This window comes from Trifolium pratense, linkage group LG5, assembly GCF_020283565.1.
Source record: "Trifolium pratense cultivar HEN17-A07 linkage group LG5, ARS_RC_1.1, whole genome shotgun sequence".
Classification (NCBI taxonomy): domain Eukaryota; kingdom Viridiplantae; phylum Streptophyta; class Magnoliopsida; order Fabales; family Fabaceae; genus Trifolium; species Trifolium pratense.
The window spans coordinates 1,708,171-1,728,619 of record NC_060063.1 but is presented as its reverse complement, the minus strand read 5'-3'; the positions used below and the strand labels follow the sequence as shown (position 1 = coordinate 1,728,619).

The following is a 20,449-nucleotide window of genomic DNA, read 5'->3' as shown; positions in this document are numbered from 1 at the left end:
AAAAATAAGCTTGATTAATTTTAAAGAGTGTTTATGATTCTATTTCTTATGCTGATTATTCCATATATCTTCTATATATTCTACTACCACTTCCTTTTTTTCTTCTTCTTTTAATCTGATGGAATCCAAATTCTTTTAAAGACTATTGAGATTCCAATAAAATGTTAGAAAGAACGGATTTAGAAATTTTAATAAATTAATTTTTGACCAAATAAAATGTATTCATTCATTTAAATTGATAAGAGTACATCAATGCAATACAAATTCAAAATCGTTAAGAACAAAAAAGATGAATCTGCGAACAAACTCACAACATCCGTGTTAATAGCATAAAACGACATATTGCATAAGCCTACATATTTGACTATATTGAAGTTTTCGGAGTATCTATGCCTCCGGATTTGTAGCGTTGATGACACAAAAGTCATTGATTGGATCTGCACTGAATCAACCTTAATCATTCAACCTGAAACAAATGAACATCGTACCAAGACGGGATAACAATACTCACTACTAGAAAACTCGCATTTAGCGACCGATTTAGAGACCGATTTTGATGAAAATCGGTCTCTAAATCCTTTAGCGACCATCTAAAATCAGCATCAACAACCCTGGTCGCTAATCATTAGCGACCAACTCAGAGACCGAATTTTAGCGACCAACACAGCGACCGATATCAGCGACCGGTTTAGAGACTGAAGTCAGAGACCGAATTTGCGACTGATGTTTGCGACGACGTGTTCGACGCTACAGCGACTGATTTAGTGACCAACTGTGAATTAATTTCTGGTGATTTGCGACCGAATTAGCGACCGATTTGGAAATATTTTGTTAAAATCAGTCTCTATTTCGGTCGCTAAGGAGTTTTTTTTTTTTTAAAAATTATTATTAAATTTACAATCCCTAAAAACAATTTTTTTGTCTAATATAATATCTCTAAAACATTATAAACACCAATGAATTAAACATGTAAACAACAATATGAACGTCATGGTTATGTAGAATTAAATCTCAATAATGATGATTATTCACCAAGAAAAAAATAAAAAATCTCAATAATGATGATTAAAAAAGAAAATAAGCCATAACATGTAAACATATCATTTTGGATATCGTCGAACATAGACTCATTGTTATTTTGTCTTGTCCACTGTCAAACAGAACATTACAGAAGCAGATACAATACTAAGTTGAATCTTGCAGACAAGAAATAAGATCATGAAACAGCCAGCACATATTCTATATATATCTCATAAACTTGGCTTATCTGCTGCAGGAACATCTCCCTAATCTCCAAATAAACAATTGATGATTGGGGTGAAAGTAAATATCCATTCTAGAATTATAGTAAAATTGAAGGGGCAATGCAACTGACTATGGCAGAACATGTCAACAAATTAACATTATGGAAGCAATATTCTTGGCCATTAATTTGGAAATTAAAGGCTTTTGAACATCAATCATCAAAACCAGACCACCACTTCCTACCCTAACTTTACTTGATTCTCCAATCTTTGATTAAATAGTCCTGCCCTTTGAAACAATTTGGTCCTTGATCCACATGTAAATTGGTAGTATTACATAGTAAGTGGCTTCAATTGCACCAAAAATAAGCCTCGAGACAAACAGCAATGGATTTACAGGTTTCTGTACATCCTCCTCTACCTTAGGACCAAGCTTCATAAAGACATGCATATAATGAATAGTTTAGTGTTTGATGAATTTTGATATCTAAAGAAGAACTTAAAAAGGGTATATATTACAAGAAAGGGAGAGTCACCTGATAAAGGCTTGACACCAGTGACAGAACAACCCATGATGAGTCCGTGCTGCCTCCGTACGCCGCGATACCATTTTGGACCTATCCTTTTGAGCTTGACATCTTTGAAACCAGCCTTCTTAAACCATTCAATATACCCGTCCTCCTTAGGGAAGAGCATCCACATGTCTGCAAAGAATTGAAACAGCCAAAAAGTTGGGTGCACAGGACCTATAAGGCATGCTTTGCCTCCTATTTTTAGCACTCTGTATGCTTCCTTAAACCCACTGACCTGTGGATCAGGTCAGTATTCAATGCTGAACAACATAATAATCTTATGTTAAATTGACACATAAGGAAAGTGATAGCACAATTAGTAGGAACAATAGATAAATTAGCTATTTTTGACTAATGATCATGAAGTTAAAGTTAGCATTTTCCACTAAAATATTAAAGTATTAGTTACCATTAAAGATATTCACAATCATGATTCACAAAGGCTAATTTTTCAAATATTTTGGTCCAATGATCATAGGACTAAGATTTGACTTATAAAGCTCAAATGGGCATCCACCGTAAATTATCTTACAAGCATCCCTTATTCTTTGAAATTAGGAAGTTGAAAAGGTTGTTTCTCAATACCTCGTTTCCCCTGCCAAAACAATAGCAGAATTTCTAATGAGATAACTAATAGCTTAATGTATGCCAATATCGACTATATAATGAGGCTAAGAAATATCAATCATGTGGAATAAGTGAATAACTGAGCAAAATAAAACTGAGCATAAGTAAACCATGTGGAAGAACTACAATTAATTAATATAGATAAAACATATTAAGTGAATAACTAAGGATAATTAAACTGAGCATAATTAATCCACAATTAGTTCTTGAGTTGGGGGTTGAATTGTATAAAACCAAACACATTAATCAAATGAGGGTTAGATTGTACAGACATGAAAGAGGGTTTGCAACCAACTAATGCTATATAGCCATAGATGAAGAGTCATTTGAGAATAAATTTTAAGTTTCCTTATCAGCCTTATCATCAAAGCATAACATACAGATAAAAGTAGTAAACCAGGAGAGAAGACTACTCACATGTAGTGTGACATTTTGAACTTGAAAATAATGATATGAGAATGACCAATGTCGATGATGTTACCGGCATAATTATATACATACTCTAAGGTTTCTAATAACAAATTCTGAATTCAACAATCAATATCTCAAAACACCTACTTTTGTGCTTATTAATAATAAATAATTTGTTATTTTCATTGCTTATAATGTTACTTATAGAATCATGGCTTTAAAACCATGGATAGAACAGAGTCATGATATCCAACACGATGTGAAAGGTAAGTGGCTTTCCACAATTGTAGTTTTTATAAAAAACTTTACCATTCTCCAATCAAACCCACATAATGCCCCTAAAATCAACATATATGTCAAGTTAAAAAAATGATCCCTTAAGTAGCAGAATAAACTGAGCATGGAATTTTAAAGTATTGTGAAATGGTCCCTTGAAGTTTATTGTTAAACCTTCGGAGTATTAAGGTTTCATATTTTTTTAAAAGATATACCAATGGTAAATAGAGCAGGCAATTTGAACAATGAAAAATTGAAATTGGCAATTGAAATTTTAACGAGAGAATCAATTTGGATTTAGGGTCACATGAATATTAGGGTCTGGATGAAATTGAAAACAAAAAATGCAACTTGGAGATGAAATCAGAAAATTAACAGAACACAATTTCATAGGGTTCAAGGATAAAATAGCGAACCTGAGCAGTGAGCGTGGTGAGAGACCTCAACGGAAGAGAAGCATGTGTGCGGCTGTAAGCTGACGAAGACATCAATGATGGACGATACAGAGATTGTGTGTGGTGTGAACGGCTCTCAAAGTGCAGGACCGAGCGATGATGGATACTTTAATGCTTGACTGCTTGTGGTGACGTGAAAAACGAACGCCGGAGCAGTTGCGAAGAGAGAAGAGACGAAAGGGGGAAAATAGAGTCCTGATGGCTAATGAGGGAGAAGAAGAGCGATGTTTCTGGCGGCCAAAAACAAGATTGATCACTGGGAGAAAGAGGGGTTGTAGAGAAGAATATTCATCGTGAGGAGAGTGTGAAGCAAGAGACACGCTCTAGGTTTCAATCCAGTTTTTTTCTTTATAATAATAAAATAATAATAATAATAATAATAATAATAATAATAAATTAAAATAAAACATAAAATAAAATAAAACATTATTAGCCATGAAAGTTTTAAATTGTTTTGAACCATTTAACATACATAAGATAATTTGAGACTTTGTCACTTATTCAAAAAAAAAAATATTAGAGGGTCGTATATGCAGAAACAAAAAATAGTAATAATATTTGATTTTTGATTTTTTTTTTAATTTGTTTAAAAAAACGTTTGTGTCGGATCTGCTGTCGCTAATAATAATCGGTCTCCAATTCGGTCTCTAAATTGCATAGCGACCGATTTAGTGACCGATTTGTTTTTTGACTTTGACTCTCAAAATTTGGTCTCTAATTCGGTCTCTATAGCGACCAAATTATTTCGGTCGCTAAATCAGTCTCTAAAAGCAAATTTTCTAGTAGTGACTCCGCATTAAGACGGGATAACAAATACCCTGCACTAAGATGGGATAATCAAAACAAAGGATGATGAAATCACAAAAACAAACAAATGGTCTGTTTGGCAAGCCCAAAAAGCTAGCTTTTAGCTTTTGTCTTATGGCTTATAAGCTTAAAGACATGTTTGGTAATAGTCTTTTCAGAAAGAGCTTTTAGCTTATTTTACTGACTTATAGCTTCTTTTTCAGAAGCTATTTCAAGTAGCTTCTGAGCTTATAGCTTCTAGCTTTTCATTTTTTCTTCCTCTTTTACCCTTATTATTTTAACTAAAATCCATATTTACCCTTTATAATTTATTATCATTAGAATTTAAAATAAAATAAGTAAATGCATGTTTTAACGTTGCTTCTTTTAAAATCACATGTATATAGCATGTTTTAACGTTGCCTTATTATCTATTTTCAAATATAAAGGCTAAATCATTTTTTTTTATCAATTCATAGGTACGTACCTTACTATAATTTTTTTGGAAACAACGTATCTTACTATAATTAACCATTATACTATATTGTGAATATATTTTGTTATTATTTTTTTTGTTCTTTTTTCATAAAGTATATCATCTGAAAGGAAAATAATTTTTTTTTTAAAAAAAATTCAGCATATAAAAATTAGTTTAATAATAAGCCACTAGGTTTGGTCTAGTGGTGAGGGGGTTTGGATAGTATGTTATAAGTCCTTGGTTCGATCATCAATTCATTGTAAACAAAAAAAAAATAGTTTAATAATAATATTTGAAAGATATATTTATTGAATTAATAAACTTAAAATATTGTAAAAAAAATAAAATAAACTTAAAATATTAACTTCTAAGTATCTTAAATAGTATTAATTTGATAAAAAATTTTATTGAAAGTTGTCCTTTTATGTCATTTTACATTTATCAGTCAACTGAACTGTTAATTTTACCAAACACTTCAATCAGCTTATCAGCTAGAAGCTATCAGCTAGCTTATCAGCCATAAGTAGGCATGGCAACAGAACCCGTACCCGCGGGTACCCGCCCGAACCCACCCCGAATTTGACGGGGAAAAACCGATTTGACTGGGTTTGGGTTCGGGTTTGGGTTTTCCCCGATTTCAAAACATGGGGATGGGGCGGGTAACGGAGATATTGGTACCCACCCCGAACCCGTCCCCGAACCCGCCCGTTTATATAAAATTACTATATTACGCCTATTTATTTATTTATAATGTCACATATCATATAATTTATCTACTTGAGTTAGGATTTTTAATGAACAATGGTTCTTAGTTATTTGTTTTTTTAGCAATTTCAGTGAACAATGATGTAGAACATTCTTGGTTATGTGGTTGTTTTGATGGTATTTTGGAATATTGGTTTGTACCGGTACTATTTTATGGTTTTGATAATTTTGGTTTGATATTTTGGAATATCATTTCATTTGTATGTTTAATGCATTGAAATTTTGATTTGTACTTTATTATTTGAATTTTTTTGTATTGTATGTATGTCAGTGTTCGGGAAAATTTTGCGTTCGGGTAAGGTTCAGCAGGGCAGGGCAAGGTTCGGGGATACCCGAACCCATTTGGGTATACCCGAACCCATTTGGGATGGGGATTGGGTTCAATTTTTCATCCCCGTCGGGTAATGGGCGGGGAACGGGTATTTATCAATGATTCGGGTATGGGGAACGGGGAAGGTAAAAACCGTACCCGCGGGTACCCATTGCCATGCCTAGCCATAAGCTATTTTTGCCAAACAAAGCCAAAAGAAATACTAAATATATATGACAAAAAGAGGTGACGACTAGAGTTATTAAACTAATTATGTTTTAAAGTCTCATCAATTACATGTCATATAAAGAAAAATCAGCTGGAACATGCGACAAGAATTTTTTTTAAAAGAAGTAGAGATTAATACTGAAAACAGAAAATGTCAAGGATCAAAATTTTTAAAAAATATTTAAAAGGACTAGAAATAAAAGTTAATGTATTTAGAGGAACCAAAAATATATTTAATCATTTATTATTTTATTTGATTCTAATATAAACATATCTTGAATTTTAAGCCCCACTAGTGTATTTGAAGTGAGGTAAATGTAAATACATTTATAAGCGCTCTTTGAATCCTAAGATTTCTCAAACTAATTTTTTTTAATAAAAAAAAAACATATTTAACAATTTTTTTAATAAAAAAAAAAACACAATTTGTTTTTCTATTTTCAACTTTTTGTTTTTCTTTGGCAAAATTACACTACAGGTCCTTTATCTTATTTTTTTTTGTAACACTTTGCTCCTTTATCTTTTTTTTGTAACACTTTGGTCCTTTATCTTTTATTTGTAACACTTTAGTCCTTTATGTTTTTTACTTGTAACATTTTAATCCATTTTTTTGTAACATGTTGGTCCTTTATCTTTTTTTATTTGTAACACTTTGGTCCTTTATTTTTTATAAATAAATAAGATAAGGATCAAAGTGTTACAAAAAAAAAAATAAAGGACCAAATTGTTACAAAAAAAAGATAAAGGACCAAAGTGTTACAAAAAAATAAGATAAAGGACCTTTTTCTTTTCTCTGAAACCGTGTAAGGCTTTGAAAGCCATTTCCAAACGCTCTCAGGAAAAAAAAGCCTCCTTTTCCCTCCAGCCTCCGCCGCTGGTGCCGTCGCCGTCAATTGCTACTTGCGTCGTCGCCGTCAATTGCTACTTGCGTCGTCGCCTCCAGCTTCTCCTCTACTGGTAAGGCGCTCAGTTCTCAACACCTGAACTGAGCCAAGAAGACTGATCAGTTAACAGCTGTGGAATCTTGCTTTGCTTCTGTCTCTGTCGTTTTTCTGCAAAATCCTCTTTTAGCCGCCGGAGATACAAAATGAGCGTAGTTGCTTTCAGTTCCATTTGTTTTAACAGTGCTCACTGTTCCAACAAGGTATTCAATTCAACTTTTTTATTCATTATGATTCTATAAAGTTTTTACCTTTTCATCAGTAATAATAAAATACCCAAATTTTGTGTTTGATTGTATTCAGGACTTGATAAAGCAACACAATGTGAAGTCACATATTAAGTGTTCGATCAAGAGTGGTATAACAACAACAACTTCACAAAACAATGTTCGTGTTGGTGTTCTTGGAGCAAGTGGCTACACTGGTTCTGAGGTAATTAAGCTACATATTATTGTAGGGTGTAATGCATCCACTACCCTTATGTATAGGTATAGCATTGGTAATGCTCCTTACTAACCAATGACTTACCATTCTTCTAGATCATTCTAGAACATGATTAATCACCTAAAATTGACTAATGCATCTTGGGCCTATTTTATTTTCTAGGGCCTATATTCATTCATTACATATGGACTCATCTATAACTAGTTAATTAAGCTACATTGGCGTTTGGTAAAAATAAGCTATAAGCTAGCTGATAACTAATAGCTTGTAGCCGACAAGCTAGTAGAATGAAATTAAAGTGTTTGACAAATTTAGCTGTTGTAAGTACAACATCATAAAAATACATGGTTAGGGTAAAAATGAAGTAAAATGTAAAAAGCTATAAGATATAAGCTCAAATGCTACTTGAAATAGCATCTCAAAAAATGCTATTGGTTAGTTAGATAAATTTGTTACCAAACACGTCCATTTTTATCAAACAAGCTTATAAGCTAGTCCAATAAGCTATAAGCTAGCTTATTGGACTTACCAAACACACAAATAGACAGCAGTAATAATTTAAGTGATTGTACGTGTCAGATGCCACCAGACAAGATTTCATTCTAAAGTGTCGGTGCTGCATAGTTCCCTAATTTATTTATTATTACTTGTTAATTATTGGATATTTAAAATTTTCCCCCATTTAAAATAAAGTAAACCACCAAATTTGTCCATAACCTTGTAGGAAACTCAAATAGATCCTTGAAATTATGAATATTAGTCATTCTGAAAGTCTTCTAGGGACTAAATTGATAGTAAGTGGTTAACATAGACACTTAAGTGATAGTAATTTGTTAAAATATAAGTACTTAATTGATAGCAAGTGGCTAAATACAGGGACCAACTTGACACTTCAATAGAGACAGGGGCTAATTTGGTGGTTTACTTGTTTAAAATGGTTTACTTGTTTAAAATAATGACTTTCCCCCACTAAATGGGAGCTAAGATCATGCAATAAAAAAAATTTCTCATGAATTTTATGAAAAAACAAATGTGCAATTGGATAGGAGATGAGTAGTTGAATGCTTGTTTGCTACTTACATTAAGAGAGATATTTTCGATAATGTTGAACTTGAAAATGAGAAGTTCCTACATGACTTTCAGAATATTTTGCAAAAGGGCTTGGTTATTTTGTAGGACAAACCTCACATGTTGTGTCTTCCCATTCTAACTCGTCTACCAAATGCTACTTTAAGATGAATTTGGATTAGCATGTGGAAAGATTAGGTAATTGGGAATATGGAAAAAAGTGCAAGTGAAATTGCTTTTCTACTTATGTTGTGGCTTAGAGCGATTCTTCTGTTATAATTTATATTTATCCATTGCGCTTTTGTTATAGAACTCAATTGTAAACTGTAACGTGCCTTTAATTCCAAATTTTTTGCACTACCACTTTCCATGTAGTGTACTCAAGTTGTCAACTCATTGCTTTTTGTATTAAAATCTGTTTAAATCCGGCGTAACTTTGTTAACATGTTGTGATTCTTTTTCTTAGATTATTCGGCTTTTGGCAAATCATCCACACTTTGGGGTGGCACTGATGACTGCTGATAGGAAAGCTGGACAGGCAATCTCATCTGTATTCCCTCATTTGGTCACACAAGTATGGTTGGTTTAATATATGATGAAATGTATTTATGAGATATATATATATATATTTTTTAGTTTCTAGCTATATTTATTGGTAGTATGGTATGCTATCTGTTCGGTTTCTTCTGATTGAAATTTGTATACCTTTTACATAATGTTCATGCAGATTGTGATCATGACGATATGTTGATGCTTTGTTGCATAGATTACAAATTTTGACTTCATTGCAGGACTTGCCAGATTTGATTGCAATAAAGGATGCAGATTTTTCTGACGTGGATGCTGTATTTTGTTGTTTACCACATGGAACTACACAGGTTCATTCTTATATCTTTTGAGTTTCGTAATTCCATGATTTGAGCAAAAGAACACATGTATACCTTAATTTACGTTCTTTCTTCCAGGAAATAATTAAAGGCCTTCCGGAGCACTTGAAGATTGTTGATCTTTCTGCTGTATGTTTCGAATAACTGTCGTCGTCTCTTTGTTTTTATTTACAGATTATTTTCATTATAGATTAAAGGAAATTTTGCTTCTTATCAGAATTGTAAACTTCCATTTTGTAGGATTTTCGTTTAAGAGATGTTTCTGAGTATGAAGAGTGGTATGGTCAGCCACACAGGGCACCAGATTTGCAGGTGGGATTTATCCTCTTCAACTACAAAAGGGTCTCATTTATCTAGGTCAACTTTTTTCTTTTTCATCATCAGAGCACATTGTCAATAGGATTTTAATTTGTTTTTTAGGCCCTGTTTTTGTAAACAACTTAATTGAGCATTTATAGCATAATCACTTATATATAAGTGCTTGTATTTAAGCTATTTCTATAACAAAAGATAAACTAGAGTCAAACCGTTTTCATATATACCATAAGCTATCATAAAGACTTTATGGAAATAAGCTGAAAACAACTTATGAACATGTCATAAATTGTTTCCATAAACTCTCCCAAACAGTCTGTCAAGTTCTAAGGTATATGTTTGATGAATAAGATGCCATCACTTCATGAATTTGTAATGAACTGTGAAACTCAAGTCGATTTTTTCTTTTTTAATTAATTCTCTAATGAAAAAACTAAAGTCAAATGGAATTTCGTTTAAACCAAAGAACTGCTTGTACCATTTTATTCCTCATGCTGAGTTAATGTAGTTATTATCCAGAAAGAAGCTATATACGGATTAACAGAGGTTTTAAGGGAGGAAATAAAGAACGCACGCCTAGTTGCTAATCCTGGTTGTTATCCAACTTCCATTCAACTTCCTCTTGTTCCACTTATAAAGGTTAACACACTTGCTTTGCTTTATAAACTACACATTTCGAATAAGTTAACGCTGTCTGATTTTTATTGGTCTTGCAGGCTAATCTTATTCAGACTAGTAATATTATTGTTGATGCAAAATCTGGTGTTAGTGGAGCAGGTTAGAATTTGGATGCACAACTTTGGTATTTTATTACAAAGTATATCGCAACATTCTTAAAACAACCACATATAATTTCAATGTTGTTCTATTACTTGGTTCTCATTGCAGGTCGAAGTGCGAAAGAAAATTTATTGTTCACTGAAGTGACTGAGGGTATGAATTCTTATGGTGTTACTCGGCATCGCCATGGTAAGTTTATTTTGCTTGGTATAATTGGATTTATGCCTTTCAAGTATTGTAGACTCGCGCCTAACTGAGTAGATAAGATTTTTCTAAAGTGATTTTGTGATGCATCTCTTTCCCAAGAGATTTTTGAGGAACAGTTTGTGTTTAGATTTTATATAATGTTGGTGATTCTCGAATAGATAAAATTATCGTATTTTGTGGATTACAGCTCCAGAAATCGAACAGGGACTCACTGATGCTGCAGGTTCAAAAGTAACCATTAGTTTTACCCCACACCTGATTCCAATGGTAAGAGTAGCACTATCGGCTGTCTTCTTTCATTGCTTGTCAGGTTAACTGACAAATATTTCTCCTCCCCTTTTCAGAGCCGTGGTATGCAATCAACTATTTATGTGGAAATGGCTCCAGGAGTAAGAATTGAAGACTTGTACCATCAACTGCAACAATCATATGAGGTTTATCCTTTTACTACACTTCATTTTACCTCAATGTGATGAGGTTTATCGGTTGTCATTTGTTTTTTGGTTGTTTCAGAATGAAGAATTTGTTGTACTTTTGGAAAATGGCGTCATTCCTCGAACTCATAGTGTTAAAGGATCAAATTACTGTTTAATCAATGTTTTCCCTGACCGAATTCCTGGAAGAGCAATCATTATATCTGTGGTATGTATGTTATACGTGAAACATTTAGGTCACTTAATTCTTGCATTGTCTCTAAGTATGTTGATATGTTGTTGCAGATTGATAACTTAGTGAAGGGAGCTTCAGGTCAAGCATTACAAAATCTTAATTTAATAATGGGATTTCCAGAAAATTTGGGGCTTCATTACCTGCCTCTGTTTCCTTAAGAGTCGGAGTAGCCAATGTTTCTTCTGTGTAAACTTATAAACAGTTCTTTTCGCCTTTTGATTCTATTGACTTATGTGGCCAACCGTGGTATAGAGTCAATGTCTCGGCTAGAGGATAGCCTAGTCGAAACATTTTAGAATCATGGATTTTTGTTAACTAACAAGGTTGCTGCCATGTATCCTGTTATCTTAGACTTTCAGGAACAAATGCACCAGTTTGATGATTTTCAAGTTAGTTTTATTAGGAGACATTTGAACCGCGAGACTCGTAACCTTGTTGTGTAGGAACTAAAAGATTAGGTTCTAGAATCTGGTTGGGGAATGCCTTTTTTTCTGCTCCATCTTACTGTAATGTTCCGGTTTTAGTTCAATAATATGCCTGTGTGCTCAAAAGGCTTACCCTTGCTAAGGTAAATATAAAGAAGAAGATAGATTTGGGATCTAGGGATTTAAAATGACAAAATTCGCAGAACCAAAGTCCAAACAACAATTACTTCACCGTGAATTGAATTCATGAAACACGTATTTATCTCTCTTTTAGAGGTGAGTTATAATAATCAACATCTATAAATGTTAATTATAACTAATTGAATATAAAAAAACTTGTTGGCCGTCCGTTTAATATAAAAAAAGTTCGAGATTGAATATTGTCTTAAATTTTAAATATGCACTGCGTAAATATGAAGTATTAGATTACAAATCTACAATTGAGATCGACTTCTGCGTGAAACTGCTAAAACAATCGATCATGATAAAATATGAGTTAATATAAAGAAGTTTATTATTTTTTTTATTTTATTTTGGTTAGATATATTAAATTGAACATCTTTATTCAGGTTCGAACTCATTTTTTTTTAATATTCTAACTGGTACTGATTACTAACATTTGACTATCTAAATAAAATATGAATCAATTTATAATCTAATTTGTTTAATACGGCTTTAGTATTGAAAATATGAGCAGCTAATAACTGAACCAAAGAAAATCGATTGATTTATATATTAAATTTGATCACAATCGACAAAATTAACTGCTAAAACAATCGATCATGATAAGATATGAATTTATATAGAGAAGTTTATTATGTTTTTTTTTTTGGTTAGATATATTAAATTGAACATCTTTATTCAGGTTCGAATTTCTGACTTCACAACATTGAATAAATCAAAAAATCAAAATTCAAACTCATTTTTTTTTAATATTCTAACTGGTACTGATTACTAATATTCGACTATCTAAATAAAATATGAATTAATTTATAATCTAATTTGTTTAATATGGCTTTAGTATTTTTTTTCTATCCTTTCTCGTGTTCATTTTATATTTTATGTATTTGTCTCTCTCATCATTATTTTCATTTTTTATTTTTATTTCTCACGTTATAAAACCACCTAGTTGCCAAAATCAACCCAATTCCGAACACTCCTAATTTGCACCAACACATGCAGCACCAACGAGGATCATGAAAAGGATTTGTCAAAAAAAAGTTCATGAAAAGGAAATTAAATTTGACATTTTTTTATTTATATTTATGCTCCTACAAAGGTTATAATCATACCGACACCGTCCCATTATTTTTTGCCATCTTTTTCACAACATCAAAAGATTCTCTTCCTGCACTATTAATCAATAATTTAATTAATAAAAATAAATGTCACTATTTTTTTTTTGGGTAATATATATGACACCTTGTTTTAATCTAAAAGTAATGGCACTCGTGTTGTGTCTAGTGTCTACTAAAAAAAAGCACCTTGTCCAATAATAATTACTAAAAAAAAATACTCAATAATAATCAAGATTATAGTAGTAATGATTTTTTTAAGTAGCCTAGTGACTGAAATTTCACATTTTTTAAATAAACAAAAATAAAGAATTTCACCTTTTAAAATACACAAGTGATGAGAATATCAGAGTTCGAATCTTAATCCCTGCATATTACATGCAATGTTCTTGTATCTATGTTCATATCATAGAGAATGATTTTATTTTTTGCAAAATTGAATCAACTTATTTGATCCTGTCTTTAATATATTGCTTGATCCTGTCTTTAATATACATGCAACTTACAAATAATTAATATGGCCAACTCTTATTCACATATTTCTTTTTGTTGGCTCCAATAAATTAATATTCAATATCTCAATAATTCAATCTCCATATCAACATTTTAATGAGCCGCAAAAATTGAGAAAAACAAAAACAAGACTGGAGAAAAACAAGAGAAACAAATAAGTGGGTAAACTGTTGAGAGAGGAACAATGTCCTTAAAATTCATAAGAGTAAGGAAACAGAAAAAGGATTGGGGCCCTAAAATGTTTAAGTAGCAGTATTAGCAACAGTATTCCTTGGAATTGTGACATAATGATTGACATCATATTATATACTCCTCCTATCATCCTTAATTATTTATAAAACCTTTTTTTTTTTTTTTTTTTTTCACTTGTTTATTATATAAAACCATTTGTAAAATATTACATGAATTAATAATTGTAAGGGTATAAATAAGTGAGATGAGTAACCCAACTGATTGAATTAGTTGAGTTAATTAAGAGTTAAATGAGTTGGAAGGTCCATGATTCAAGTTCTGACAAGGTGTAAAAAACCAAGATAACAGTTAACATACTAACAATTTGTTATTAAAAAAAATAATCATAAGGGTAAATATGTAAAAATAATACATTTTTGGGATACCCACTTCATTAGGTAGGGGTGTACGTGGGCCGGATTGGGTTGGGTTTGGCCAAAACCAAAACCCAAACCACATATGGTACTCCGGGTTGGGTTTAGTAAAATAACCACCCGTTATAACATTGGGCCGGGTTGGGTAAATCCACTAATTTCCGGGTTGGATTAGGTTGGGTTGTGGGTTACCCAAATATTTTTCTATTTTTTTTATGAAATATCTAAATATTGAATCATCATATTTTCTCATAAAAAATAACTCAATCAATGTATCTTCTTGAAAAATAGGGTAACTTTTTTTCACTATAAAAAATAATCACCCATTTTTGTGTGTAAATCTACTAATTTACGGGTTGGATAGCGTGTTATCCAAATGATTTTTTTGCTTTTTTTAATATCAAATGACTAAACCATGAATCACTATATTTGTTTATGAAAATTATTCAATTTTTTTAAATTTTTAAAAAATAATGCGAAAAGTTATCATATTTGTTTATAAAAATTATTCAATCTTTTTTATTTTCGTAAAAAATAGTATAACTCATTTTCAATATAAAAAATATTTAATAATCAAATGAAAAAATCTTTAGTATTTTCATAAAAAAATTTCAAGAAACATAGCACTAGTGGGTTAGTGGGTTTTTTGGGTTGGGTCCGGTTTTACCCGAAACCCGATTTTTTTAATGGGTTTTTCATTTTTGAAATCCATATCCACCCACTTGCCCGACCCAACCCACTTTTTTGGGTTGGGTTGGGTGGGTTTGACTGGGTCGACCGGATTTGCCCAACCCATGTACACCCCTATCATTAGGGAGCATTTTTGTGATGTATATTAATGTTAGACATATTTTGAAATTAGAAAAATATAAATTGTTTTGGGTTTTTTATTTACCAAAATGAAGATTATTTTTGAAAACATAAATAAATTCTGTTATTCAAAATAATTTTGAAGAGAAGAAGCTACTAATTAAAAACATTTTTTTCACCAACAGCTATATAATAAATGTACTACCTTTTCTGAAAATCCGAGTTCTGATCGGAATAAGTCGTCTCTACAACTACATATGTAAAATATATATATGAAGTTTGTATATATATATATATATATGAAGTTTGTATAAGTAAGTTTTATATGAAATTTAGGTATTTTAAAAATAGTTTAGATTTTTTTCTTGTATTTTCATAAAAACTTACTCTAAAACGTTAGTCCAAAAAGGAAAAAAACATACAAAATTGAGTGATATATGATTATTGTTTCGATATCAAGTTTGTCATAACACCTTTCGAGATATTGTCTGCTTAAGGTGTATGTCTTTTATAGTTTTGTGTATTATAAAAAATAACTCATAGAGCGTCTTTCATAGTTTTGTGACCTTGATTCTAAAACCTTTGATATTGTTGGCTTGAGATTGACCCAACTCCATAGATAAATCACTTTGATCACCATCTTTCAAAGTAAACAATTTTTTTTTTTAAACTCTAATACTCACCTCGATCAAATTTTAACTTAAGCAAAGACATCAATGTATACAAGAAAAAACTAGATAATAATCTTATCTACAAGTTTAGCAACGACCACTTTCTTAATTTTTTGCAATCATTGAATACCCTACTATTCAATGAAAGTATTGATTTGGAAGCTTATGCACAATAATTCACTTAACCCACAATATATTATCTTAAATGCAGTCTTTTGTTTGCATCTAATTAGGATGACAACGGGCGCCCATGGGTGCGGGTTTGACACTTACCAAACCCACACCCGAAATCATCACCCAAATCCAAACCCAAACCCAAAGGCTGTTCGGGTGGCAAAACTACACTCACGCCCACACCCATTGGGTTCGGGTTTTTTGCACCCAAACCCGCAGCACATTTGAAAATAATTTGTAAATTTAAGAAATTAAATTCCAACATATATAGACTTTGAATTAAATTACAACTAAAATTAAGGTCTTCCAAGGAAATTCAAACATAGACTTTCAAGAAATTACAACATAGACTTTCAAGAAATTAAATTACAACTAAAATTTAAGGTCTTCCAAGGAAATTGAGAGAGACTATGGGGGTAATTAGGTAATTATAAAATATTTCGGGTGGGTGTATGAGTTTCGGGTGTGGGTTTCACTGATACCAAACCCACACCCATATTATCGGGTGTCACCCAAACCCAAACCCAAACCCAGTCAAATCGGGTTTCGCCCGTTGACTTGGGTTTGGGTTCGGGTGAGTCTCTCGGGTTTGGGTTTTTTTGCCATCCCTACTAATTCTAGCCTTGATCTTATATTTCTTTAATCGCTTGATTTTCTTACCACGGTAAATGATATGATCCTATATTTGATCAGTGTCGGTTCTGACTATTTAATAATTCTGCTACTAAAAACATTTTTTTTTACGAAAAGCTATAATAAACGTACTCTAAAAGTTGCAAAATATATATGAAGTAATTTTTAATATGAAATTTAGCCATTTTAAAAATAGTTTGGATTTGTTTTCTTTATTTTTATGAAAACACACTCTAAAAGCTGTCTATTATAAAAAATATTTTATTGAGCTTATTAAAGAGTGTGAGTGTTGTTTATAAACTATAAGTCGATCGACGTTCACGATATATTTTAAACTCAAATACCTAATTCGAGCACATTTTAACTTAAATATCAGAGTGTGTTTATAATTATACCTTACAATCGAGTGTCATCTCATCGATCTACTTTGGATTCCGAGAAAACGCAACCAACCAAAAGAGTATTTCTTCCACCGGTCTATCGTCGTTTTCATTTTTTTCTTTTCGTTAGGGAAAAGTGTACAATGCCGACAGACACTATTGATTTGCATTGCATTCTCATATGCATGCATGAGCCTCACTTCTTTCTTTATTATTGTATTGTACAAATGCAATTTTGTATTGATAGTAACATATAAACCTACGCGGTTCCACAATGTCAATATCATATCATATATAAGATATAAATTCAAGTTGTTCCGTGTAGATTATAGATAAGATATGAGTTTATAGATTTTAATTTAATTGATAAATATAAATATTGTTAAATTGAATATCGTAAAAAATATTTGAATTTAAGACCTCACAGTTCTGTATGCATGAGATTCAGTAATGTTTATCATTTTTTTCTTAAAATAAAGTCTATAAAGAGATACATTTCTCATTTTATAAGCCGATTTTATAAGTTAGAGTCGTTATAAAAAAAAAAGTTGATTAATTTCCAAGTCAAATGTTTATGTAATATGACATTGGTCAAAGAATTTATTTTATTTTTTTAAAAAAAAGGGTGGCGGTGTTCGTGCGGCAGTGTTTGGTTGTTGCTTAATTTTGTTTGATGTCTGTTTTGTGTTGTGAATTGTTGTGATATGGATTGTTGCCACGAACTAATAATCTCACAAATTTTCCACAAAGACGGAGTGCATGTGTCTTTTTTTTCTAGACAAAAATAAAAAAAATTAAATTAACTCCTATTTCAGAAACACTAATTAAGCAATCAAATATACTAATAAAATTATCTTAAAATTTATATAACCAATCTTTTAAAAGATAAAAAATGTTCTTTTCAAATTATTTAAAATACTTTTCTCTTAGCCATGTTATATTTATTGTTTTCTTAATTAATAATTCAAAGGCACTTATTAGCACGACTTTAAATATTTTATAATCATTTTTATAATCAAATAGTCATATAAGTCTTAGTTATTTTGTTACTCAAATTTGATTTTTGTTAGTCAACGGCAATGCGTTAAAAAATTATATTTCTTACAAAAATAAAATTAAGCTGATTATTAGTTTTTTTTTGGTTGTATGGTCTTTTCTGAGTCTCATCGAATCGATTAATCAAAATATTAACTTAAGAACGACCGTATAAGCAAGGTTGAAAACCACACTTTTATAGGTTATTCAATATAAATTTTAACTCTTACTTAATATATTTCAACACTACAAAATAAATTATGCTCACATGACAAATTATTAGCTATTCTAAATTTGATTATATAGATATTAAAATTCTATTTGTTGTCTAAAAAGGCGTACGTATGGTATGGTGGGTAGTTATAATCCTTGTGGGTGCTACTCCAATAGGTTACAATTTGTTGACTAAATAGAATTATTTGCGGTTTGGGCCATTTTCTTGTGTTGGGATCCACTATGCCATTGACTCCCCTAAGATGATGATTGACTCAATTTATTTATAAATGTTTAAACCATGAAAAATGATAAACGGTGCTTTCGAAAAATTAGTTAAGCTTACTAATATGAAAATTTTATCTTGAAATTTGTATATTCAATACGTTAAAACTTTAAAAAGTTATCTTATCAATATTAATTTTATACTTTTATTTTCTTTTTTAGTATGTTTAACAAGTATTTCGGAGACACTGTTTAGCATGACACTTAAATCATATATGAGACTTTTAACCGTGCATTTTCCACATGTGTGTGGTCACTTAGTTCATGATTGGATGTATAGGTAGGAAGAAAAATAAATAAGTGAAACTAATAGTTAGTTGGTTCAGTGATAATTGACACTGAACTTTGTAGGGAGATGGCCACAGTTCGATCCTCACAAATACGATCAAGAGAGGGTTGAAATTACTTAATGCTAGAACTAATTCTCCGAATCAAATTAGGTGGTCTAGTTGGCCGAATACTTGTGGTGGAAAAAAAAGGGCTTAACTACACATTTGGTCCCTTACGTTTATTTTAGGTTTCAATTTGGTCCCTTACGTTTAAAAAGTATCAATTTGGTCCCTTACGTTTATTTTAGGTTTCAAGTTAGTCCTTTCCGTTAGTTTTGTCACTAACACCGTTTGAACAGTACACGTGTCAGCATGTCAAAGTGCCACGTGTCAGTCCATGTATGCAAATTGACTGCCACATGTGACAAAATTGACGGAAAGGACTAACTTGAAACCTAAAATAAACGTAAGGGACCAAATTGATACTTTTTAAACGTAAGAGACCAAATTGAAACCTAAAATAAACGTAAGGGACCAAATGTATAGTTAAGCCAAAAAAAAGAGTAAATAAATGGGAGAAAAAGAGTGTACATGTATAAGAGAGAAAAATGTGAGAAATATAATTATTTTAAACTATTTTTTGATATAAGAGAAAAATGAGACAAATAGAAGTATAATATATTTGAGATGGTAAATTCTAATATGGACTGTGATGACAATCAATTATATGATGTTTTTAGTAGTAATTTAGGGTAGCTTTAATAGTAATTGAAGCCCAAAAGCAAACAAATACCTAGAAAAGTGAAGTTACTTGCCCAGAAGCAAAAAAAGTGGAAAAAACAGCAAAAAATGGCAAAAATGTAATAAACAATGCAATTCATCGTACCTACGATCAGAACCAGCGTGGTGCGATGAGAAGACGGTTTAAATTGAAGAAAATCTGCAACAAATCTTTCCCAACGTACCACGATGACTTGTCATCGTGGCACGATGAAAGGCAGTTGAAGAAAAGAGAAAATCTGGAGAAGATCTTCCATTGTACAAAGACAAGATCCATCGTGGCCACAATGAGGCAAGATTACACGCCATAGTAGCCATGATGGGTGCGATGGACGTGCAGAAAAAGCCCAAACCTAGCTGAAAAACTATAAATAGAGCCTTCCTCATTCACTATTATGCATTCCAAAAATATTGCAAAAATATTCAGAGACATTGAATATTCACTCTAGAGTTAGGAGAACTCTAAGGAGGAGACAAAGAGGACAAGGAACTCCAAGGCCAATAAGGTTCTTTTCTGTTCTGTCTTTGTAATTTATTTTTCCTAGGTTAGGTGGAGTCGATGAACTCCCTTATTAATGTTTGGTTTTGTATAATTTGGGTATAAATTCAGTTGTTCCTATTGAAACTCTTTTATTGTCAGGTTTTTATATTTATTTTAATACTAATCACATTAGAATAAAATCTAAGGAGCTAGTGGATATCAGATAGGAAACGAAGCTAGTTATCTCTAACGAAGGACAGTGTGATAAGGTCCAACATGAGACCATTAAATTCAGTATCTCAGGTCTTAGTATATGATTAAAAGCTTAGTCTAGAACGATAATTTCTGCCTGAAGTCAGAGTTAGGACTAGTTTGGGGAACACGTGACAGCTTGCGACACATTGAGCCTTAAGGGTA

The 20,449-nt window shown here is 31.6% G+C and overlaps 2 protein-coding genes across 8 annotated transcripts; one reads left to right on the top strand and one right to left on the bottom strand.

Moving 5' to 3' along the window:
- Positions 1-1,043: 1,043 nt before the first annotated feature.
- On the bottom strand, positions 1,044-3,926 carry LOC123884628 (2-methyl-6-phytyl-1,4-hydroquinone methyltransferase 2, chloroplastic-like). 7 transcript variants are annotated; one of them, XR_006800882.1, is made up of 4 exons: positions 3,547-3,926; positions 2,226-2,411; positions 1,781-2,076; positions 1,044-1,677 (listed from the first exon to the last, which is right to left on the bottom strand). XR_006800882.1 is itself a non-coding variant. In XM_045933769.1 (4 exons), exons 1-4 carry the CDS (start codon positions 3,616-3,618, stop codon positions 1,667-1,669), a joined length of 261 nt encoding a protein of 86 aa, XP_045789725.1. In that variant the 5' UTR covers positions 3,619-3,926; the 3' UTR covers positions 1,044-1,666. The 7 variants fall into 7 exon arrangements, 1 of the variants encoding a protein (XP_045789725.1); XR_006800884.1 differs by having other exon boundaries at positions 1,781-2,051; XR_006800885.1 differs by having other exon boundaries at positions 2,349-2,411.
- A 3,014-nt stretch (positions 3,927-6,940) lies between these two features.
- Positions 6,941-11,856, top strand: LOC123884626 (probable N-acetyl-gamma-glutamyl-phosphate reductase, chloroplastic). The gene is made up of 13 exons (XM_045933766.1): positions 6,941-7,296; positions 7,397-7,525; positions 9,072-9,179; positions 9,397-9,483; positions 9,571-9,621; positions 9,733-9,804; positions 10,327-10,446; positions 10,524-10,584; positions 10,696-10,776; positions 10,982-11,061; positions 11,139-11,228; positions 11,308-11,436; positions 11,514-11,856. Exons 1-13 carry the CDS (start codon positions 7,240-7,242, stop codon positions 11,619-11,621), a joined length of 1,173 nt encoding a protein of 390 aa, XP_045789722.1. The 5' UTR covers positions 6,941-7,239; the 3' UTR covers positions 11,622-11,856.
- The last annotated feature ends 8,593 nt before the right edge of the window (positions 11,857-20,449 follow it).

Bases quoted from the DNA above. Each gene is read 5' to 3' on its own strand.
- LOC123884626 (XM_045933766.1), top strand. From the start codon at position 7,240: ATGAGCGTAGTTGCTTTCAGTTCCATTTGTTTTAACAGTGCTCACTGT. The intron at 9,180-9,396 runs GTATGGTTGGTT...ACTTCATTGCAG, and splicing joins TCCCTCATTTGGTCACACAA to GACTTGCCAGATTTGATTGC. The intron at 9,622-9,732 runs GTATGTTTCGAA...TCCATTTTGTAG, and splicing joins AGATTGTTGATCTTTCTGCT to GATTTTCGTTTAAGAGATGT.
- LOC123884628 (XM_045933769.1), bottom strand. From the start codon at position 3,618: ATGTCTTCGTCAGCTTACAGCCGCACACATGCTTCTCTTCCGTTGAGG.